The sequence below is a fragment of the Schistocerca serialis genome, chromosome 2, assembly GCF_023864345.2.
Source record: "Schistocerca serialis cubense isolate TAMUIC-IGC-003099 chromosome 2, iqSchSeri2.2, whole genome shotgun sequence".
Classification (NCBI taxonomy): Eukaryota; Metazoa; Arthropoda; class Insecta; order Orthoptera; family Acrididae; genus Schistocerca; species Schistocerca serialis.
Window position 1 is genome coordinate 682426249 of NC_064639.1, and position 15056 is coordinate 682441304.

The window sequence follows — 15056 nt, forward strand, 5'->3', positions numbered from 1 at the left end:
CAACTACCGAATTCCAACCTAGTATCACATGACAGCATGCTGAAAAGTATTGCCTATGAATTTTTAAGTGAAAATTCTTAAAGCTTTTTAAATAAAAAACAAGCATTATTAACATTCTAATTCTTTATTTTTCATGTCTACATATTTCCAGCCCTCTGCCGCTAGATGGCTCCAAATTCTAGTGTGTGACACGGTGATGTGTAAAGTAACTACATAGGTGCACGAGAAACAGCATAGTGCAATTGAGTTTTGAATTCGAAAAGTTTGTCCACACATGGAGCACCCTCTCCTTCAATTGTCATGACAGTACCACACCACACGAGTGTCAATCATCCTCCATATGGTCCTGATTTGGCCCCATTCGAGTTGCATCTGTTCCCAAAATTTAAAGAAAGCCTTCAAGAACTTCACTTTGATTGTCATGAGGTGACACAAGCATAGGCGAGGTTGAGGCTCCATCAACAAAGTCCAACTTTCAACAGTTATGGTATCAACAAACTGGTCTCTCATTGGGAGAAATGTATCCATTGCCAGGGTAACTGCTGAGAAATAAATATGTAGACATGAAGAATAAAGATATACACTGTTAATAATGTTCATTTTATTTCAAAATGTTTAAGAATTTTCATATAAACTTTGAGCCATTACTTTTCAGGACACCTCTGTGTGACTGTGCCACGTTGCTTGGTTCACATTCCACGGCTTCAGAGTAATAATGCTGCCAACACACAGTTGCCTGTTGCTGTGTGTGCAAATAAACAGTTGTTAAACTGCACACAGAAAAATGACGAACATGAATATGTTGGATGCTCTCTGAATCAAGCAACAGCTACCCCCCTATCAACCTGTGCCCACCAAGAAAAGTCATTAATTTTTGTGCAAGCGAGAAGAGATGGTACGTAAAGTGTAAGATACTAACAAAGGGAAAATGCCTATTACTATATTATAATATTTTGCATTTTGTCACGATGTTGTTAAACACTATTTGATGGAAGACAACAGCATAAAATTTAGTGAGCTGTTCGTTTCTTGCACCTAGAGCTGTGGTATCTTCCATTAAAGTTACTTTCATGACATCTAAATTTTATGTCTGTAGCTCCTTTTGTAAAGTTCAGTTAATATACAGCCACAAATTTCGGCAAGATATGTCAAATTTAGCTCTGACCACCCGTCCATATTTCTCACTCATGGTCTGTAAAGTTTTTCCACTAGACAGGTGGGGTGGACAAATTGTGAAAGACTGTCAGGGAACTGCAATATAAAACAAGATAGCAACTTGCAAAAGAATAACATGTCGGTCACGTAAGGAAATATCAAACATAAGCAACTGATCTGAGTAAGTTTATATAAGAAAACGCGGAAAAATTATTGTTGAGAAGAACAAAGTATTACAAATAAATTTTCCAATACCTGAATGCACGCCAGCTACAGCTATACTGATATATGTTTTGCAACAACACTTCATTGTTTAATGCTACCTCTCTGTCTAGTATGGCATGTAAATAATCACTTTCAACTCTGAAGCAGACATTCCATAAGCATCTACCAGTATTACGCATGCAGCAAAGGACTGAGCAACTTAAAGCACAAAGGATTATTATGACATGAAAAGTAAAACATAATATATTAAATGTTGTGTATGTTTTATGACACAAATACTGTAAAAGAATCTAATCACAAAAATATGCATTTACATAATTTTCCATACCAACAACATATATAATTGAGTAACTGAACTGACACTCCACCACATCCTTAATGCAGAGGTATATAACGTAGCCTTATATAATCCGACACTCCAAACCAAAATTCATTAACAGTACATGGATAAATTACAATTCTTAACACATTATAAGCTTGTCTTAGATCTGATAATACTCCACAACTTAAAATATCTGTCACATTCATGAAAATGAATCTACAAACAATGATTCAGATAAGATGAGAAAAAACTAACATAAAATACTTCAATATACAACAATCATTTATGGCAATACATAAAGTACCAGCAGTCAAATAATTGTGCTAGAACTATCAAAAAGTTTTTTCAACATACAGCTCAAATACGAGGCGTGAAAGATAAGGCAATAGAAATACGGTTTTTAGTGTCACTTACCAGTAAATACAATCATCACACTAAGTTTCTTTGAGATATTTTATAAAATGTTGCAACTTAACAAAATATGATGTAATTACAAAGTAAAACTCACTAGATAAAATACACTTAAACTGTGTTATTTTATTTCAATTGTATTATGAGTAAAATTTACCTCCTGGTAAATCCACTGAAAAATTACAGTCAAACTTTTAATGTAGAAATAATGGTGTAAAAATATTTTTTTTTTTACACAGCTCTGTCATTTACTATGCAGCAGTCAAATCTAAAATTGATAGCAGCTCATTCAAGCTCCAGCACTGGAATATTAATAACCACAAAACAGTGTGATCTGCTTTTCTCAATATGTACATATACAAGACTTCATTTATAACGAGTTTCCAAGTTGTCAATTTTTTAGCAGTGCAAAACTGCACATATTAGCAAACTGGTGCAAAAAACGTACCTGTACATGAACTACAAAAATGCTTCTGCCTTTAATATTTAATGTACAAAATATTTTGCAGAATATAGGAACTTCTCTGCTATACAGTGAGCTCATTTTCTTTTATTCTGTTAACTATTAAGAATGAATGCCATTAGCAAAGTAAGTGGCTAAGCTGCCACTATCTGATTCACTGCCAACAATTACTTCAGACTGTTAAGTTTTTGTTGTTGCACTGTGTGTTTCCCATACATAACAAAACAAGTTCCAGTACATCCTGCCTATCTGACATCAATGTTGCATTAGGATAGGAAAGGATTAGGCTGTGCAGATGGCACAAGAGGGCTCTGCAGCACAGTAGGAGCACCCCAGGGGCTGGCTGCCGGCTGATGACTCTGGTTAATCACTGGCCGTAGTGCTGGTGAAGTACTTTGTGGGTACAGGCCAGCCTGTGGCTGAGGTGGCACTCCGGAGAATGGATTCGCAGTTGCCAGTGAAGCAGAAGACACTGTAACAAGGAGACAGAAACCATTGTCAACAACAAAGCAGCAAATGCTGTCACAAGGATGGTTAATGCACAAAAATTTTTATAATTTTTTTAAATTTGTGCTCCATGATGCTGTGAGTAATTGCAAAGTACAATCATTATACTGCACTGTTCATGTCTGTAAATTACATTTTATATATAAGTGTGTTGACAACAGAAGTCTTCAGAACACCAGTACCTCATTTTCAGACAACAAGAAACAACTATCCAAAGTGATAATCACAGCTATCAAAACATTAGATTTTTTAAAAAATGAATAAAGCTTTGATAACTAACACTCAGAAGACAAAATACTATGTAAGCAAGTGAACATTCTTCAGCTACTTTATGTAAAATTTCAATACAGCATAGCTTTGATTATGCGAACATCGGTCAACCGAATAACCACTTAACTGAAGTGTTACTCGCACACACATCTATGTCATTACATTGCTTCACATTATTTAGTTCACAAGCTGTCCATAAGTGAATAATGCCTTGATAAGCGAGTTCATAACTATGGTAAATGCAGAAATAACTTAATCTCTTTCCAAAACAATAGCTGAATAATGGAAGCTAAACTTCAGTGCAGCAAGACATTGGCTGAAGCACATATATTCAATTTTCACATTCATTTTGTATGCAGTAAAGCTCTCATAAAGACAGTGCTTTTGTGAATGAAAGTCAATTAAGTTTAATGAGTTGAAAAGTTAATGTTTTGTGGATGCTTTCTGAAACTGTGGTTAATGTAAGTAAACCATCTACAGATATTTTAATCAGTGACTTACATATGAAACATAGTGCCTTAAAGTTGTTTACATCTGACGCAATCTTTTTTTTGAGGAATAGAAATAATGGAATTACACATGTGTGATGGCAATGTGACAAGTTCCCATCATGGCAATGAAAGATCATACTATTTTGGGGAAAAAAAAAAAAAAAAAAAAAAAAAAAAAAAAAAAAAAAAAAAAAAATTTTAATTGCTTATTTGGTCAACATTTTTGCAATCAGTAGTTGCCGTAAACACTTTGACTCAAACTGATTCCTTTTGAAAAATTTCATTAGAGACTGAAAGAAGCTGAAATCCGATCATATCAAACCTGCTGAACATGTTAGATATCCCAACAATTTACACTTTTAATATAAAAAGAAGTATAGGCAATTCATGTTTATGAAAGGACTAGGCAATGCATGTTTATGAAAAGAGCTATAGACAAGTCGGCATAAGACAATACCTCAGAGTTGCAGTCGGCTGTACGTGTCAACTTCGTGCCCCAACCTCAACCAATCACGTATCATGATTTTGTATATGTCTTTATGACAACTCCTAAGTGTTGCCAGAGCTCTATAGAAAGCTACTGTTTCTGCCTGCAACCATTTGTGCTTCACAGTTTAAAGCTGGCAACAGCAGTACCAGCTGTCCAGGATCGTTACACCAACTCTACTACAATGTTCCCCTTATACCGGTACGTCTATCCAAGAGTTCTCCAGAACACTTGTTTAGTATTTGCGAGTTAGTGTTTTACCTTTCATACAAAGTTATTCCTTCCATGTGATGGTCCTTTATATATTTTGAGAGTGAGGCATCCAAGGGTCAGGGTGTTATACAAGATCCAATAACAAAGGTAATTAAAGAATTGTGTTATGTGGAGCAGATGGAGAAATTCAATACTAGGCACATAAACTGACCACACTGTTACAGGAAGTTTTCAGGCTAAATCTGTGAGCAACTTTAGTACTTTGTAGGTTCTTCACAGAATACATTTAGAGGGAAAGAGTACTGTTATAGTACACGTATTGTTTGTTTTTCCCAATAGTTAACATAGTGTCTGGGGTTATTTAAAGTGTGTGCATAAAGAAGTAATGCGTTTCTTAGGGAACAAAAAAGCAATTCCTGGTGTGTTGGAGGGATTCAGAAGGTATTTTCAGATTTAAGTAACTGATCAGCACATTTTTGAAAGCAGCTAAAAGCAATGCCACTATAAGATGTAGTTTGCAATAGCAAGGCATTGGAAAGCTGCAACAGTGAAGAATCCCTCTAATTTTATTCTTGTAGTAAGAACAATAACCTCTACCCTCATGCCACTGGAATTCACTACACTTGTAGAAGGGTTGCTTAGGATAAGGGGAAGGTTTGGAGTATTTGTATTTGGAGTCTGCCATCTTACTTTCTTCAATTACAGCTTTCCTGAGCTACAGATGTATTCATAATCTGAACAGAATACAGAGAACAGGTCATCTGTAACGCACACACATTCCATCATATGAATCCTCCTTTTATTAACTGTTCACAGCAAACCAATTTAGTCTGGGACAATTTGTTGAATGACAGTTTGTAAAGTACCTGAATGAACACACAATTTATCATAACACAAGAGTTTTCAGGAAAGAGTAGACCCACAGAACGGTGTCATATTAGCATGTAGTTACTGTAAGCAGTAACATTCGGTGCAGGCTTAAATGACCGATCTTTTGTCATTACAGGAAGATCAGCAGTAACTGTTGCAGCAGTAACGGAGAGTGATTGTCATTATAAGAATCTAATATGTACAATGATAAGTTTTCAATTTTAAAATGTAATAGTTCACAGTAGATAAAAAAAATGTGATAATGACTTAGGGAATTTTGGGCCAGAAAGATGCTTGACCAGTAGCGACTTTCTGGAGTTGTGGTAACCTCAATTTGGAAGCCACAACCATAACAAACTCGACACATATTGAGGACCAATATTTGCACCGACACTGTTAGAGTAATTGTAACAGTACGCTTTAACGCACCTGTCTTTTGAAAGAGTTAGGCCAGTGAGACAAAAAAGTACAGGTACTGTAACACATTTCTACCTGTAAGGAATATATGTCAAAGTGTTTAACAACTTGAATATTACCTGTCTGCCATTCAAGATACTTCCCAGTATGATAATCATCTCCATTTCATTCACCTGTCCTACATTACTGAAGAAGACTTCTACTGCCTGTAACTTCTCATGATGTTACAGAAGAACTAGAGCACAATTCATTGTTGCTCCAGTTATGTCCACTACTAAAGCGGACACAACAACTCAACATTCTACAGGTTACGCATGTGTTCGCTGCTGCCTTGAACTGTGCAACATAACACATTGTATTAAATTGCTTTATGAAATCTGGCAGTGGCATAGTGGCACATCAGTCACTGTTCAAGGCAACCACGTCAGAAGTAGTATGGAGTAGAATCACAGATGTTCCTAAAAATCTGACATTCCTGGACTGTATTTCTTGTGATGAAGATGTCCTTACTTCAGACCCAAGATGAACATAAGTGAGACTTGTGAAGTTTAAGTGACTTAATACAATGAGGTAGGGGTAGGAGGAGGAGGAGGAGGAGGAGGAGGAGGAGGAGGAGGTGGTGGTGGTGGCGGCGGTGATAACTAAAATCACCATAATAGATAAATCACTAACTAATTGATGCTGAGATAGAAGTGATAGTAAATGCTTGTGGTAATGAACTTCATACGAGTAACAGTTCTTGAAGTGAGGAGCCTGATAATTCCTATAGTTAGTATTCTATCAGCAATACATACACTGTTTCTTCACAAAATCGTGCTAAAGAATGACAGCTATGCTTGCTTCTGGAACACAGTGGTATTTCTGTAGCCTAATCTTCAAAATCTTATCTGAAACTGCAAGGTATGCAGCCACCAGAATAAGCGACATAAAAAAATTCATTTGAAGCAATCTTTTTTATGACAATCAAAAGTAAAACTAGTTAAATATATTTTGAGTGTGTATGGGTATATGGCTAAAAAGGATAAATACTGACAGTGCTCACATTGAAGTATATAATATATTACTGTTTCTTAACAGTGCTTATGGATTGGGTGACGAGTCTACAAAAAGCTTGTGGTACAAGGAAACCTGCAGGGATGTATTCCCGATAATAATGTCACTAGAAATGTTGAGTAAATTATCATGTACTGTACAATTGAATAGGAATCAACTACGTGATCAAGCCAACACACTGACAAACCAACTTCAGTTCTCGGTATTTGGGAGAAATGGGTGGTACTAATTCAAAAATTACGTAATCCTGGAAAAATATGGCTGTAGATGAACAGTTTCACCTGTTTCATACATCTTGCACACCAGATGGATCAGATTTGTCATGGCTGGCTCTCTCTAGACTATTAGTAGTTCTGCTGGAATGCTGTCTACTCCTGGGGCTTTGTTTTGACTTAGGTCTTTTAGTGCTCTGTCAAACTCTTCTCACAGAACTAAATCTTTGATCTCATCTTTATCTATGTCCTCTTCCATTCCTACAATAGTGCACTTAAGTTCATCTCCTTTGTGTAGACCCTCTTTATACACCTTCCACATATCCCTTCTTTGCTTAGGACTGGCTTTCCATTTGAGTTCTTGATATTTATACAGCTGCTTCTCTCTTCTCCAAAGGCCTCTTTAACTTTGTTGTAGGCAGTATCTAGCTTTTCCTTAGTGAAATACGCTTCTAAATCCTTACACTTGGCCTCTAGCCATTTCTGTTTAGTCAGTCTGCACTTTCTGTCAATCTCATTTTTCAGATGTTTGTATTCCTTTTGTCTGCTTCATTTGATAATTAAATTCAATATCTCGTGTGCTATCCAAGGATTTCTACTAGATCTTGTCTTTCTACCTATTTGACTCTCTGGTGCTTCTCAAGGCAACCCATTTGTCTTCTATTGTATTCCTTTCCCCCCTGTTCTAGTCCTCATGCTCCCACTCAAACTCTCAACATTCATTATTTCAGCTTCCTTGATTTCCTACCTTTTTGCAGTTTTGTCAGTTGTAATCTTCAGTTAATGCCCAATTAATTGTGATGAGTCCACATCTGCCCTTGGGAATGTCTTACCATTTAAAATCTGGTTCTGAAATCTCTGTCTTACCATTATATAGTCAGTCTGAAACCTTCCATCCCTCGGTCTCTTCCACGTACACAAAGCCTTCATGATTCTTAAAACAAATGTCAGCAATGATTATATTATGCTCTGTGCAAAATTCTACCAGGCAGATGGTGCGGCAAAAGACGGTGCGGCAAAAGACGGTGCGGCAAAAGACGGTGCGGCAAAAGACGGTGCGGCAAAAGACGGTGCGGCAAAAGATAGGGTAGTATCAAATCTGTCTTTGGACTGAAGCTAATGACAACACCGACAGATGAACTATTGGGAGTGTTTCCGAATTTAATCTTCTTTTAAACAGTGTTTTCCAATTAAACTAGTAAACTTTGTGATAAAAATATTAAATTTTGCTGACATGAAGTGGCTGTCTGTAGTTCATTTGTATTATACAGCCAAAATAAATAAATAAATAAATAAATAAATAAATAAATAATAATAATAATAATAATAATAAAATCAGTGTATGAGGGCTCCCAGTGAACTAAGAGGTCAGAAAGTAACTAATATTTTTTGGATATTAGTTTTTTCAATGGTTACTAATAACTGACATTTATTTCTCCCATGATTGGCACATCCAATATTTGGTGGTTTCTATACTATATTTACGTAAGACAATAAATGTTTTAAGCATCATTAAAAATCCATAAAAACTTGTTTAAGTGTCCTTAAAACATAATAATGGAAAATTTGAAATTGATGCATGAAAATGTTATCTCCTGCAAGCCTTAATGAATCTCTGGGAACCCAAACATTTTTTTCTTAAATGAGGGTTTTGCCAGAGTACATGGAAAGAATGACCCAGTCGTAATTCAAGCATATTTAGGTGATAAGTGCATTTTAACTGTAAAATTACTGAGATCATTTGCTACAAATTTAAATGCAGACCATACAGTCTTGGTGGAACACAATCATGTGGTTCTTACCCTCTTAATAGTCTCTGGAGGTAATGAAGAGGAATTCAGTAGTACGGAAGTTTCCCACTGCACATGTCCTGTAGGGTACGATAAGATGTATGGTCTGCTAAGTGAGTTACCTATAGGAAGATCGATCACAACCATACACGATGTGTGCAACAAAGACTTCTCCACTGCTGAATTCCTCCTTGTTACCTCCAAAGACCATTAAGACATTAAGAACATACGAGGTGCGACAATAAAGTAATGAGACTTATTTTCTTTGCAATATGTGGCAACCCTGCACGCATACGTAGGCACAATATCTTTGACCTTGGTCTATAAGCTGCTTCTAGTCCAAGTGGCACATCGATGCAACTGCTCAGTTGTGAGTTGTGCCATAATAAGTTAACACGTGTTTTTGTGTCTCTCATCACGGAAATGGAATCGCATAATATGCGCAACGCTATGCAATTTCTTTTTGTGTTAAATTGGGTGAAAATGCGGCAACTTACGGTAAGCTTCAGAAGGCTTTTGGAGAGGAGGTTATGTCATGAGCTCACGTTTTTTGTTGACATAAAATGTTTAGGGAAGACTGAACGAATGATGAAGATGAAGACCGCAGTAGATGACCATCAACCTCATGGACGGATGTCAACTTGGCCAGGGTGCGTGAACTCGTACAATCTGATCGAAGATTATCCATGAAAATGATTGCAGAAGAACTAAACATCAATCGAGAAACGGTTCGTCGAATAATAACTGAAGATCTTGTATCTGGATCCTGCATCACGATAATGCGCCATCCCATACTGCTCTGTCAGTACAGCGATTTTTAACTTCACAACAAATTTCAGCACCACCACAGCCACCTTATTCACCAAATATCGCTCCGTGCGACTTTTTTATATTTCCAAGAGTCAAAACGGCGGTCAAGGGGCGCCATTTTTAAACAACACAAGCTGTCCAAAAAGCTGTGACGAGGGTCTTAGAGGATATTACAGAAGATGAGTTCCAGAAATGTTAATATTAATGGCAGAAGCACAGGAAAAACTGTGTGCAATCAGAAGGGAACTACTCTAAAGGAGACAACACTAAACTTGACTAAAACGGTGAGCAACATTTCTTTTCACATCAGTCTCATTACTTTATTGTCGCACCTTGTATGGTTGTGTTCCACCAAGGCTGTATGGCCTTCCAAACTTTACACAGAAAGTGTTCCATTACATCCAATAATGAGCAGCATTGGAACACCTACTTATGATTTAGCTAAACATCTTGCGTCTTTACTGAGACCGTTGATGGGCAAAGGCTCACATCACATCCGTATCTCAGCTGTCTTGATCAATAGACTGGAGGCTCTCTGTCTAAGCAGTTCTGACCAAAGGTTAGCTTTGATGTGGTATCACTTTTTACAGAAGTCCCTCTCTCGCAGAGTCTTTGGCATTAATTGGCAAAAAGTTTTAGGTGGACACCACTGCTTTGTTTTAGGATGTACTATCCTCAACATATTTTGCGTACAACCAAGAACATTTTGAAAAGAGTAACAGCATCACCATGGGCAGCCCTCTAGCTCCTTTACATCTACATCTATACTCCGCGAGCCACCTTACGGTGTGTGGCGGAGGGTAGTGGGCAACCTTTTTATGGAGGATTTCAAGGAAAGAGCACTTTAATCAGCTGCCCGAATTTTTGGAGGTATGTGGGGAATACTTTCATTGATGGAGTTTCACCACCACCTCAACTCCATTCATAAAATCATTTAGTTCACTATGGATATAGAGAAATATGGTTCTTTGCCTTTCTTGGATGTCTTGGTTACACGATGGAATGGTGGTTCTCTGGGGCATTCAGTTTATCATATGCCCACTCATACTGCTTTGTATTTGTGAGCATCGAGTTGTCATCACCGGTCACAAACTATGAGTGAGCTTAAAACCTTTACACTTATAGCATGACAGTTCGCCTGAAGAGCTCACCCACCTAAAGACACTATTCAGAAAAATGGATATTCCACCCAGCAGATTAACAAAGCACTGTCGTTTCAAACCAAGACTTAGCGAGTGGATAAAAAGGACACCACCTTTTGTGGGCAACGTTTTGTTTAACACAGCAAGAATCCTCTGTAAATTTCATGTGAAATGGATTTTCCAGCGACCAACTAAGACTGCAGACCTTTTGGGATCTGTGAATGATGACTTCTTGTTGCAGAAGGCCAGAATTTGCAAAATATCTTGTCTATGTGGCATGGCTTACATAGGACAGACCACGTACACTGTGAAAGCAAGCTGCACTTGCCTTTTGCAGCCAAGCGACTAACTTTAATTTGCCAAACACTGTATTTCCATTGGAGGACATTCAATGGAGTATGACAGAACTACAATTCTGACCAGAGCAACATCATTTTGGGACTCAATTATTAAGAAATCCATGTAAGTACACCTGGCGGAAAATCTGATTAACTGTGAAAACTGCTACCAGTTGGACCGTGCATGGAACCCCATCATCTCTGCAATTTGTTCTGATCAAAGATGACAGTGAACATCAACAGTGCGGCGAGCAGTAATGCAGGAGACAGCTGCATTTTATGGTTCCACCAGCAAGGGTGCTGATGCCGTAAACTGTGGTTCATCTGTCAACTTGATTTTGACACACACACACACACACACACACACACACACACACACACACAGAATACTTGCAGTGCACTGTGTATTGTGGAATGGAGCAAGTAATCATCAGTTTTCAATGGTTCACCTGAAGAAAACTAGCAGGTGCCCAGTCTAAATGTCATGCTAGGAATTAAACGACACTCTGCTGCAAGCCCGAAATTTGTCCAATCACTCTAAAATGTTAGGAATTAGGTAAAAACTGGATTTCTATTTGTAAAATGTTCCCAGGTTATTCCCTAAAAGCAGACTTTTCCTTAAAGTGGCATTTGTTAAAATTGGGGAGAAATAACTCGTTGTTATGGGAGTTTCGCTGGGACCGAAGGAAATATTCGTTAAAAGTGGGGTCTCCTTAACAGTGGGGTCATTAATTCAGTGTTTTACTGTACTATAATCTAGTGCTACCTTCAGATGATGTCATAGTAAATATGTTTCTGCTGTGGAAATGGTTTGTTTTGTTTGAGAAAAGGTAGTATAAACATGGCAAGTTTTAAATAATGTCACAAGTAGAATTTTATCAAGTGAAGAGTGAGTATCATATTTGATACTGGGATATTAAATATTAAGAGTGTCGAAGGGTATCTGTGAAGAGTTTGGGCTAACATATGTTTCCCGATGAGATGCTGGAGCCTTTTCATTACTGGGCAACAGTCTAGATCAGGAGCTCCTAGACTTTTTGGCACTGCATACCCCCTCACATTTCTAGAAATTTGGGTGTAACAATCTAGCCTGTTCACTTTTTAATTAATCCTATGGAGGAGGAGGAGGAGGAGGAGGAGGAGGAGTGTATGGGAAAGTTGAGGGATGAGGAGGTATTGGGAGGGGAATCATTTTTGCTATCTTGCTCAATGCTGACAACACACATATGGTTTTTTCATCATGCCAATAAATTACTATGTACACTAGAAATGTGGCACACACAAGCAATAAGGTTTTGTGGAAGCACTCTTCTACAGAGTTGTTCATGTTCACACGGGGTACTTATTTGCAGCAAATAATATTAAATTACACTGGTGCTGATACAAATGTTCAATGACTAAGAGAGGAATGACATTTAAAATACTTATTAAAATTTTACATCATAAATAATACAGACCAGTTGTGCGAGAGAGTAATAAACTGAACACTGAGTATGGTAAAAAAATTCAGAACCAAACAAACTTTTGACGCTAAATTGGACTTCAAATTCAGTAATTAATCAGTTTTCAAATTTAGACTCTGATGAACGAACATCTAAATGTTTCAGCTGAAAGCCTTTTGCTGCTTATCTTTTTAAGCAGGGCTTCAAACTATGGCTAGATTGTGCTGATCTCATTTCGGAAGACTAATTCCACACCGTCTGTTTCTCTACTTGTTTTTAACATACAACAGCTGAGAAAAGCCACTTACACATACGTAAGATGTAAAAACGGCACCAAAAATCGGATTGCTTGTTTGAAAAGAGAAGGGTACTCTGTTTTTGTTCTCACCAAAACAAGAGCAGAGTTTTCTTTTTGAAAGCACCTTACACTGAACTATCACTAATCATGTCGCTGAAAGTTTCTTTCACAATTACTCCTTCCAGTACTTTTCCAAAATAGGTTTCTTATCTAGTCATATTTTGTGTAATCTTTGGGAAAGAACTTCAAAAAACTTTTGTAAGGACCCTTAAATAAGTAATAATGTCTAGAGGTAAATCTTCCATGGGAGGCAGTTCACTGTTTCCAAAAATGATGTTAAGAGACGGAATTGTGAGAAAATTATTTATCAGTATTTGTGAACTAACAAGCGTCAACTTTCTTTCGTAATACAATATGTTGTTACCTGCTAAGAAATCTGTTGTGCGTTGTCCCTGTAGGCCCATATTCAAAACGTAAAGCCTGTCAAAGATATCGCCTAAATACACCACTCTTGATAATCACAGACAGAGAGAGAGAGAGAGAGAGAGAGAGAGAGAGAGAGAGAGAGAGAAGCCTCTGACCTCAGTTAAAATATTCAGTTTAAAATCTTACCCAAAGACAGCCATCTTACTTCAGAAAGAAGAAGTAAACTTTCAAGTTTACCTCTCATATCTTCACACAATAGCATGAATAGTTGTCAGTTTAGCGCCATTGCCTTGATTAAGTTTATAAACTTTACACCTTCAGTCAAAACAATATGGAGAGTTTCAGGCATATCCTTAGAAGATAATGCTTATTGGTGTGTTATAGAATATGTGCTTTGACAATCAAGTGCCCTATATGGACAAATAGCAATGCATTTTTTTTGGCAAAGAATACCTGATTTTCAGAAATAAAGGCCAATCATACTGAAAATGTTTCCTGTCATAGCATTTTACTCAAGCAGTCTGTGAAATACTAGCTCTTCCCTTGTATTTTCTTGATAGTCAAAATGTACAGAAATGAGTAAATGCGTCACACTTGTGACATCTGTACATTCATCTATTTGAAAAGAGAAATAGGTGCGCTGTATTTCTTTGGCCACTTTTACCCCAAAACCGCTTGTACTATGTCTCTACCAGTGGGCATTAAGAGAGACTCACCAATTGTGTGAGGTTTCACTTCCTTCGCAATTTTAAACCTAGTGAGGCTTTTATCAAGTTAGTAAAATTTGCCATGCATTTGGGCTATGTTTTAGAAAACACAGATTTCTTTTGGAAAAAGTCAAAAGGTTTACCAAATAACTCAAAAGTTTTTAGAACTTCCATGGTGTTTCAATAAATGCTTCATGCTTTGATTTGAAAGCATTTCTAAGCATGCAATGGATTGCGGAATTAAGTTGTTACTAGTTTCTGTACCGACCTTTACTGTACAGCTAAATTTTAAATAGCTTTCATCACACTTGCAGTTAGGTATTGATTTAGGTTCTTTTTAAGTGCATCCTTGCAGGTAGAAGGAGATTCCTAGTCTAAAAATCGCTTCGTGGTTAGTTTAAAACACAATCACATATATGTCACACAATCAAACATTTTGCATCACAATTATACTAGTCAAGAATCAGCTAATTCTAATATGCACACTCGGGTTCCAGAGGCAACCATTCTTCATATCATGATGTCATTTAACATAATGCCCAACAAAGCGACAATAACAACAATAAAACATTCACTTCACAATGACTACGTTGGCAGCAGAACTTTGCAGTAACCACCAACAAGACTCAATCAAAATAAGGTGAATTGCTTTCGGTGAGAGCAGCAATGACTAATAAAGGGAGGGGTGGGAAGGGTACAATCCAATGTCCCAGTGTGCTGCAGTCAGAAACAAACAGTATGAGGTAAATCAATTTCCTTTAATATTATATAGATGCTACTTTTATATCAGTTTTCTATCATTTTACTTTAGAAATAAATTAACGTAAGAGAATAATTTTACTTATATCAGTACATGTTTTGGTTAGTTTATTTGCGTAACACATGAATTGCTCTTGCATACCACCATCCGCAAACACCTGCTCTAGATGATAGAACACTCTGGCCTTGTAACATTATCCAGTGAGGTCTTGATATGTTCATACTGTGAATGAATGTACGGAAGGAGA

The 15056-nt window shown here is 37.1% G+C and overlaps 1 protein-coding gene across 9 annotated transcripts in view; it reads right to left on the reverse strand.

The window, feature by feature from the left end:
* Window positions 1-1626: 1626 nt before the first annotated feature.
* The window catches only part of LOC126457803 (epsin-2), a 162004-nt gene continuing 148574 nt past the window's right edge, over window positions 1627-15056 (reverse strand). For all 9 annotated transcript variants that reach the window (XM_050094410.1, XM_050094407.1, XM_050094409.1 and 6 more), the window contains one exon: window positions 1627-3048. In XM_050094410.1, coding sequence (XP_049950367.1) covers window positions 2843-3048 — 206 coding nt within the window. In that variant the 3' untranslated portion in view covers window positions 1627-2842. The remainder of the gene's footprint in view (window positions 3049-15056) is intronic.